The following is a 9,550-nucleotide window of genomic DNA, read 5'->3' as shown; positions in this document are numbered from 1 at the left end:
GCACAAGTATAGACACGTCGAAGGAGCACTTGCAAGGTCAAGAATAGTTGCATCCTGGGCATCATCACCCAGCGTGTATTGCTCGCAGCACCGATCTCGGTGGGGATGGAAAGAACGCGCTGGGTCTGGGGCCTTGGGATCGCATTATTGACGTACATTACATAGCGAGTGGCCGCTTGCAGTGCACGCCTTGTTTCAGAGCCCCGTCGTCGGACGAGCTGCCACGAACAAACGAACGCAAACGCGCAACTTGAATCTCAGTTCGTCGCACCCATCGCAGCATGCCTGGTCTCTTGAGATGAGTATCGCGGGTGGTGTGAATTGTGGGTTCGCATAGAAAAACAAAGTAAAATCCGACATCCGCGACGCCTTCCTTTCACGCGCATCTCGAGGTGCTTGTGCAATCAGAGGCATGTCCCATGCAGGCTGCAAATTGCCCTTCCAACACGTTGCAGACGTCGTCTCATGTCGCGAAGATGTCTCGGTTAATTAGGTTAAAATAAGGTTAAACACGCAAAATACATCGCCTTTACACCAAGAACGGCGCGGAGCGGTCGACAACATCTCGTCGGCAGTAGCCGAGGCTGCTCAAGATGGACGGGTGCACGGCTTGCCCCGCGAGAACGCCCGACTCGAGTTTCTGTGCGATCCGCATCGGGTTGCATCGGAGCTGCTCGACCAAGTAGGTCCCGAGGGTCATGTCGTGTGGGAGATACAAGTGGCCGCGCTGAAAGCTGTCGATGAGCTTCCAAGCAAACACCTCTTCGTCGTATGACCAGTCGGAGGACGGCGACGGCGGCGCGCTGAGGTGGCCGCCGTTCGCAGCGCGGAGCTGGTTCAAAAACTCAAACTCAAGGCGCTGCATGTTTTGCGTTTTGGCAAGCGTTTGACGCGTGTCGGTGACGCTGGGTGCGTAGCGCTGGTGGCCGAGCTTCTTTGGGATCGGCACCGAAGCGACCTTGAGCTGCTTGGTGGAGCGCGCGAGCTTCTTGGAGACGCGCATCGGCGAGCACTGGAGCTTGAACGCGAGGAAGCAGCGGAGCGATGTGCCGCGCACGAGGTCCGGGACGCATCCGAGGAGGAAGCATTCGATGAGCGCAAGTGCAAATTGCTCCTCTTCGTACATCCAGCGACCAGTGCGCGACGACGGGGTGTGGTCGTCGTCGACGGACGAGACGCTCGACGGCGTCGACGGTGTGCGGTCCGGCTCAATACCGTTGTCGTCGTCGAGGACGGGCGAGAGAAGGCGGGCAATGTCCATGGCGCGGTGAAAGAAAGAATGAGCGATCGATGCAACGCTTTGGCACAAATACTACTCCGTCAATGATCTGGGTATCCCGCGACACGCGCGTTAGGGTCAAAACACGCGTTCGTGTCGCAGTCTGGATGCCGCCGATAGGAGATTCCCATCGGGTCTCGGTTTCGTTTTGCCTTTGTGCAAGAGCATACGAACCAGCTGTGTTGAAGTGTCATCGTGTTTGTATGCGAAAGGCAAGGCGCGGCACCATCTGCAATCCCACCCATTTGACTTGCATTCAAGGTGAGGCGCGACCATAGCACAATGATACGCTCCGAATCCTTGGGCAACATAGGGCGGTGATCACTTGCAGTGAAGGCACGGCGCATGATTCGGGCGGCGAATTCACGCACGCTAGCGAGACTTGGAACGCTCTTCTCGCTCTGCATCTCGCGCTTCTTCACGCGACGATGGGCACGTGATGGCCAAACGAAACTGTACACTGGACGAGTAGCTTGGCCTTTTTGTGTGAGCGAGCGGGAATTGGGTGCTCTTGGCTGCGGCGTCGAGGCCGCGCGCCCAGCACCAATCGGCGCGGTGCTGCGTAGGGTATGGGGTGTACCCACCCGTGCGCACCTAATGCCGCCCAAGACGTCAATTGTGCTGGAAGGCAAAGAAGGAGGAGAAGCCTCGGTGTCGCAAGAGAAGCCGCGCTTATTTGCCTCGGCGTTGCTCCTCGCGGCGAAAGCTGGGGCATCACCGACGTCGAGAGCCGGCAGCCAAGCAAGGTGATAGGCCGCTCCGAACGAGGATGCGGGTCGGGAGCGGTGATTGCACCATCGCGGTCAACTGATTGGTACCACGTGGTACTTACAATTTGTACTTGACAAGGAAACGTCGCAGTGACCTGCGGTATAGTCTTGATGTCACGGAACGTCCGGAGTGCTAGGAGTCATCACTGCTCGCGGTGCATCTTGGTCCGTCGCGGGTTATCAGGAGCGAATGTGCTGTCGCACCCGACGACACATCACGGTGTCTGTGACGTCTGTGACCGTCTACTACACCTACAAGATATCTTGTTCAAATGAATCGTACTGTTGGAACCTGTGGATGCGCCCCTTGATGTAATAGTAGTCGCTGAGAGGGCTCGCCAGTGCAACATACTTGATGCAGCGATTGAAGATTGCGATCGTCCTATTTGGCGACTAGCGTCGGACTGCAAGTGCCTTCATCCGTTCATGTTGGATCTGTGGCTGAATTTTTGCTCATTTCATGCACCACGCGCCGGAGAGGATCGTTCCGAGAAACAACCGGCCACGGGAATCACGCGACGCGGTGCCAATCGGTGGTCCGAGCGAACCAACGTGGACACTTGTCGCTGGCCTTGTCATGCATATCGCTGCACACCAGGATGTGCCGATCACGCAACAAGATGCTGCTGATGCTACATGTTGTGCATCTTTTTTGTACGCTTGCCGCGGGTTCGAAGAACTGTTCCAACTTGATCCAACAAAATCGAGTACGCACGCACGGTGGTACGTCGTCGTCCTGTCTATCTCTAAAGCGCGACCCCACGTTCGATTTGATTGCTGGCCTGACGGTCGCCATGAAGACCGTGCCGCAAAAGATGTCGCTAGCCAACGCCATGGCCGTACTGGTGCAGTATAGTCTCTACACGGCAGCGGTCACGCCCGTCTTGCGCGCGGTATTTGGCACGTCCCGCGTTCTCTCGGTCGCGAACGACTCGGAAGTGAGTCTCATGGTCGGCCCGCACCTCCATCCAGACGATTCCCAACATGAAGGAGCGCGTCACTGTCGGCATTCGTGTGCACCGACGTCGTCGGCGACGACGTCCTAAATGTGCAGTGGGCACGATGAATGGCATGGGGGCCATCGCATAAGCTGTTCGACCACGGTCAAACCATCCGTTATGGTAAAACGTGGTTCATATAGTGAAAGATGATGTACTTGACTGGTCGATCCGGTTTGTCGGTCATGTAGATTCAGTCATCACGATATGTTCTCAAGGTCAGCAGTGCAAATGAATTCATCCAGCCCGAGGTCTCCTAAAGACTCTAGTACACACGGGAGTTGCGCTAGCTTGCTGGTGTAATTTCTCGGGTTGGTTTTGCATTGTTAACCTGGCAAAACGATTTCAGTAAAACGAATTTGTTGGTATCTCGGTTAGGCTGCGCGTCGGCGGTACAGCGTTGGGCCGCCACCAGCGGTTCAAACAAGAGCGCGTACAGCGTCGTGGGGAGTTCCAGTTCCAGGCACGGCTTGCTTGTTGTCGAGCAGAAAGGCTTTCACTAATACTACCTCGAATCCCCCTTTACGCGGTGGCCAGGCGCTCGATGGTAACGTTACCGCTATGCAGGACTTGTGATAGTGCTGCTTCTACCGACACAGACGCCTTGTCCAACGCACGGGCGCTGGCCCATGTGAGCCCTTCGTCGATCGTCGATACTAGTACTCAACATATAAGCCTCAATCCGCCATGGTCGTGCGTAAATTGGACGCTGCTTGCCGACACGCCAGGCCTAGCGCTGCACATACATGTATACGTGTAGGTGGAGGTCGTCGTACATCGGCAGCGCCAGCACTCCTTGCCCCTTCCGGCGCCCGCGCTTCTCCTGCCTGCTCTTCCAGCCCGCACTCTTTCAGCCACGCTCCTCCGAGCGGCCTCCGCTTCTCTCGTTCATGCGCCGAGCGTTCTCTTCCGTGCGCTGCGTTTTCACTCCCGCTCTAAGCGGCCTGGTGCGCGCTGTCAGCCAATGCGTAGCGATAGCGATAACTATAGATGCATCTCCCATTGGAGCTCATCGTTTAGCACACAGCTAAACTATGAGAAAGGTCGGTTATAACGCGGTTAGCTACAGCTATAGCGGTGGTGCGTTGGAGATGCTCTAAGAGTATTGCTCGCTCAACCTTTCGGAGAACCCTCTAACTTAAAATTTGCCCCCCTAAGGACGAAGAAAGTCGGCGCCATCGCATGCGTCGCATTGGATGGAAATTGCTCGAACGATAGCATTTAGTGCGCGTATGGAAGCGAGTGGCGCTGAGATTTTAACTGTGGTCTGGTGTGGGCTGATATGACTGGTGTTCCACGCTGCGGGCGTCTCGATTCAGTGAATCTCTCATGCTCGTCAGCGCACCAGGCGTGGACTCGTCGCTATAACGTTGAGCCTGCTAAATTCGTCTTTTTGTAGGCCTCAAATCGAGCTCGTCATAACGTTATCCAAGCAAGGCCATGCTGTCTTGTGTCAGTCATCCGCGGCAGGGTCAAACGTCGCCTTATTGCGGCTTTCTTATTGGTGGCAATACTTCAGAAACCCAAATGTCAGCCAATCCAAGAGGCACATATGGCAGTATGATCACTGATGATTGGCTCGCAGACAGAATTTGGACCAACCAAATTGGATGCCGCTGACGTATCGTGGAGGAGTCGGCCAGATCTGGGGAGGTGGTGAGGGCTACAGCTATTGCGGGACGCCATGCAGCACTACCGACGAACCGACGAGCTGATGTTGCAGCTATGTACCCTTGTGTCGGACGGATACATCGACCGACGCGCAGATATCTCGCTCGGACGACTCCTGCGCTTTTCCAGCCACGCGATCCCACGACGACCGACTGCCGACCGCATGGCCAATCCTGTGCACATCGGCGTCGTGCGGTATTAACCGTACGTTAGTACGTCCGTGCCTCGTAAAGTCTCTCACGTGAGGATAATCAAATGCTGGCTTTAAACCGTGGTCGGCTTTGCGCACTCGAGTCTTTTGGTACCGGCATTATCACCCAATCCTCCTGCGACGCCTGATCTGCCGCTCGTTGCGTCACCACGCAGCAGCGCGAATGGGCCTGACAACACCCAAAAACCGCCCACTTGACAAGGCCAACGCATTGTAGGACTCAATACATGTACATGCCGCGGTATCCACGTACATCGCAGTCGATCGTGTAGCCTCGGGCGTACCAGTACGGCGGTGTACCTGCGCAGTGCCTCTCAAGCACCAGCTCGCGCTCAATGCGTGTTGTAGATTATTCCGTGGTCGTCCAGATTTCGAAAAAGTCGCGTAATCGGTGAACCGCCTCGCGTCAACAGCGCGAGAAACGAGGGCCAATGTTCCAAGTCGGAGCTCGGCAGTCGACACACACTGGTGGTCCTATGATGCCTATCGTTGCAGCTGCGTCGACTGCCTTCGTGATGGTGCAGCCGTGAGAGGCATTGCTTTAGAGTCTCAATATCCGTTCTTAGAGCGCAAGATCGAAGATACCTTTTGTCTCGGTGATCCGCCATGGTGCTGTTGGAAGGCGTTTCGCGGCACGTCTACCGCTGCTCCAAGGATGGCTTTTTTCATAAACAAGCGCGTAGCCTTCTAGGTGCTTGAGTCCGGTGCCGACGAGACTCGCGCGCGATATTGCAACCTTGTTTGTCATGCAACTCTCTTCGACTTGGTAACTATCACGCGACGCGCAGCCAACGATTGGCCCGGCATGCAACGTCAGCCGCCGAAAGGCCAGTGATTCGAAGCGGAGAAAGGTGCAACCGGACAGCTGACCGGCAGCCGTTGGACGTCGGGTCAAGTGGTCGCCGCCCCTTCACCCGAGATGTCTGGTGGTCAAGTGCGTGTCCAGTAAAGTACGATTTCGGGTCTATTTCAAGCGGCGGCCGTGGACAACACGACGACGACCGGGTGCCCACGTCGTCTCCGCCGCCCTCGGCCTCGATCAAGTGTCTCTATAGACTATAGTCTGTGCAGCGTATATACCAAATTCATCCCGCGTCGTGCAATTTGCAACGCATGCGATCCCCGTCGGATCACTTCACCGACAGATGGGGCGTGGAACTGGCCATCGCACCTGTTTGAATCGGCGCATCGCCTTCCGGATGCGGCACTGTGTGCCACGTTTTCCATAAAACGTGCCACTTTCCAATCGGGCATGCCGCAAGTATTGCATTTGGTCGCGGCATCTGCCACGAAGACTGCGTCGTTGGCGTTAACGACGCGCTCGTTCAAGTGCGATGCCGCATCTAGGTGGACAGGATGCTCGGAAATTTAAAAAGCCATTTCTCACGCAGCACGATACAATTGCACTAGTAAAATAAAACGGAGCTTGCTTCGGGCCCAAGGTGGCAATACATTATTGTCATTGAACTTGGGTTTGGCGAGCGATGACGAAGCGCAAGGCCGAGTCGAGCCTGCGCCGCTTCTCGACCTTTGTCGAGGTCGCGACCATCTACCATGCGCTGCACCGGACGACGTCGAGCTTCACGAACCTGCCCAAGACGTACGTGGTGCCGGACGCCGAGCCATGGCCGGCGCACCTTCGCCGGCTTCGCCTCAACACGTGCCAAGTGCGATCGCATTACAAGACCAATACGCTGCATCCCGAGACGCTCGCGGCCTTGCGCGCCGTCAACTTTGTGTTTGACCTTGGTCAACTCAAGTGGGAGCTCAAGGTGCTCGCGCTGCGCACGTACAAGGCGCTCCACGGCGACCTCTGCGTGCCGCAGGACTTTCGTGTGCCCAACAACGACGTCGACTGGCCGCGCGACCTCTGGGACATGCGCCTCGGTCTTGTCGTGCGCACGATCCGCCAGCGCATCCACCCGAATTCGGACCGCCACGCGCAGCTCTCGCAGCTCGGCTTTGTCTGGAACGCGTTTGACATGACGTGGGAGCTCAAGCTCACGGCGATGGCCGCGTACCAGCAAAAGTTCGGCAACCTCCTTGTCACGTACGCCTTCAAGGTGCCCCGCGACGACCCGAGCTGGCCGCCCGAGACGTGGGGTCTCACGCTTGGCCACGCTGTGCACAACATCCGCCAAGGCTTTGACTCGATCTCGGCCGAGCGCAAGGCGCAGCTCAACCGCCTCGGGTTCATCTGGGACTGCCTCGATCTGAGTTGGGAGACGCGGCTCACAGCGCTCTACACGTACCGGTCGCTGTACGGCCACTTGCGCGTACCGTTTGGGTTTGTCGTGCCCAACCACGACGTGGCGTGGCCGCGCGAGGTGTGGAAGATGAAGCTCGGCCACGCGGTGCACAACATGCGCCAGAAGCTCGAGGACATGCCCGAGGAGCGCCGGCGCGTCCTCGATGACATGGGCTTTGTCTGGAACGTCTCGTCGCAGAGCTGGGACATGCAGCTCTTGGCGCTGCGCATCTACCTCGACACGTACGGCCATAGCAACCTGACGCGCGACTTTCGTATCCCGATCCACGACGACCGCTGGCCGTCCGCGCTCTGGAATATGCAGCTTGGCGAGTTTGTCGAGTCTCTGCATGAGACGACGCTGACGCCCGAGCAGCGCGGGCAGCTCACCGACATTGGGTTTGTGTGGCGCCAGGCGCTGCCGCGCCACCGGATCCATATTTGCGAAGGCTTTTCCGTGCCCCGCACGACGATGCCGGCGACCATCGAGCAAGAAACACCAAATGCCGCAAGAGCACGTCACTCGTAGAGGTTGATGCCACATTTATAAGGAGATGCCACATTTATAAGGAGGGGTGTAGCGCACTTGAGCGAGACCAATATATACTTACGCGATCGTGTTGCATTCGACATCGCCTGCGTTTCCATAAAAACACACAGCGTATGCATAATCGCCCGTCCCATTTTTTCTCATACTCCCAGCATGTATCCCTCTATACCAGTAGGATAGCGTTGGCCAGAACAACGACGTGCCATCAGCAAGACCAACTGGCCATGGGACTGCACCGCTGCATTTTGGCATCGCGAAAGCGGGTAGGGTAGGGCTAGGGTTGGCATCGGCGAACTCACGCTGACTTGTCGGCAGTGGGATACGTGTGGTCTGCGACCGTGCGCGTGCGAGGCATCGCCAATGCAATAAGAAGCGGGATACTGAGGTTGCGTGGGTGCATCTGTGCCGCCGCGGTCGTCCACCTTGTCGTTTCCGTTTGGTGTCGCGTGGCCGATGTCCTTTGTATCGTTGTACGTCCAGCGCATTGAAATGAATTGACAAACCTATTTTGGCTAGCATAAGTAGGATGTGTCGTGCTCACGGAGTCGCAGTTGAGACTAAAGAGTATCGCATTTGGTGGTTGCCAGCCGCGGTGGCCTCGTACCGGTACCAGTCTCTTTTGTGGTCAGCACATACGGTCGATTGCGATTGAGGAGGAAGACCATCGCGATGTATCGCCGTGGGATTGTCGAAGAAGAGTGGCGAGCGCGATTGGTTGAGTTACATCCTGGGCAAAAAGGGTACCAGAATTGTTGGCGTACACCGCACTGCGGACGCCCGAGCCACGTAGTACGCGAGGGAATCCCAACGAGCCGTGTTCTTCTAAAGACTAATTCCCAGCGTCCTCGATACACGACCACTTTGCAGAGACCTTGGCAAACCATTGCGCTCCTCCATCTTGCGCAATGGAATAGCACGTTGCAGCGACATGTGGGCTGAGGTGGACATGGACGCAGGAGGTGGTGGGCATCTATGTACATGAACTACTGTACTGTGGGCAAGTCGCACGTTATAGCGGGTGCGCTAATTACCTCGAAAGCGCTGACAATATCCCGCTGGGTCAAATGGCTAAAACGCATTTTTGTGCCCAACGGGGCATTGCAACGTAATGCTGGAACGGTCCACGGATAGCACTACTTCACGCCCCGTGGATGGAGTGGACATTTACTGGACGTTGAACGACGTTGGCTTGAGTACAAATAAACGCGTACGCCATTATCCGTAGGCACGTCCAAATTTTCAGCGGTACACCTAGCCCTATACCAAAATGAATACATGTCCAGGTTCACTGTTGATATAACAACGCGATGATTCGTACATCGCTGCAGGCGACAGTGAGCAGGTGCTTTTCGAGCGCAAACACGTAATCATTGCTCGCACATTCTGGATTCTTCCGCGGCTGAAGCACCCTCGTTGGCACCGCACCGATCTGGCCGCGAGGTTTGATCCCTAGAGCATAACTAAGTACCTAGTCTGCTGTATTTCATTGGTCGTGGCGCCATCGCGACGCGGGTGCGCTTGACCGTACCACAGAAATCCTCACCGGAAAATAATCTGTTGCTTTATCGCCTTCGGGGCTGCAGAAGACTGCGACGATGGTAGCAAAAACGTTTGGACCGTCGGTCGAGTCAAAACTAGATGCCCCTTTTCGCTTGCGTGTTTTTGCTCCTGTCTAATGAGCGACATACAACCAGTCACGCGTGATCACTACATGTGCAACGTCAAAAGATGGCTTCAGCAATGCCGAGGTGCTTCCGACCAGAAACCGTGGGAGCGGAGACAAGAATGATCACGCTGGCGACGCGGCCCATGATCATACTTCG

General features: G+C 56.3%; 3 protein-coding genes across 3 annotated transcripts; 2 read left to right on the top strand and 1 right to left on the bottom strand.

The window, feature by feature from the left end:
• Window positions 1–451: 451 nt before the first annotated feature.
• SDRG_15598 (hypothetical protein) lies at window positions 452–1,318 on the bottom strand. The gene has a single exon (XM_008621776.1). The coding sequence runs from the start codon at window positions 1,259–1,261 to the stop codon at window positions 530–532; it is 732 nt and encodes a 243-aa protein (XP_008619998.1). The 5' UTR covers window positions 1,262–1,318; the 3' UTR covers window positions 452–529.
• Window positions 1,319–2,843: 1,525 nt separating this feature from the next.
• SDRG_15597 (hypothetical protein) lies at window positions 2,844–3,095 on the top strand (the record flags this gene model as incomplete). The annotated part of the gene is made up of 1 exon (XM_008621775.1): window positions 2,844–3,095. One exon carries the CDS (start codon window positions 2,844–2,846, stop codon window positions 3,093–3,095), a length of 252 nt encoding a protein of 83 aa, XP_008619997.1.
• A 3,190-nt stretch (window positions 3,096–6,285) lies between these two features.
• On the top strand, window positions 6,286–7,855 carry SDRG_15596 (hypothetical protein). Its single transcript, XM_008621774.1, has one exon. It carries the CDS (start codon window positions 6,414–6,416, stop codon window positions 7,704–7,706), a length of 1,293 nt encoding a protein of 430 aa, XP_008619996.1. The 5' UTR covers window positions 6,286–6,413; the 3' UTR covers window positions 7,707–7,855.
• Window positions 7,856–9,550: the final 1,695 nt, after the last annotated feature.

This window comes from Saprolegnia diclina (assembly GCF_000281045.1).
Source record: "Saprolegnia diclina VS20 unplaced genomic scaffold supercont1.96, whole genome shotgun sequence".
In the NCBI taxonomy this organism is placed as follows: domain Eukaryota; phylum Oomycota; class Saprolegniomycetes; order Saprolegniales; family Saprolegniaceae; genus Saprolegnia; species Saprolegnia diclina.
This window is presented reverse-complemented; position numbering and strand designations above follow the sequence as displayed.

Coding starts and splice junctions, on each gene's coding strand:
- SDRG_15598 (XM_008621776.1), bottom strand. CDS start 1,261: ATGGACATTGCCCGCCTTCTCTCGCCCGTCCTCGACGACGACAACGGT.
- SDRG_15596 (XM_008621774.1), top strand. CDS start 6,414: ATGACGAAGCGCAAGGCCGAGTCGAGCCTGCGCCGCTTCTCGACCTTT.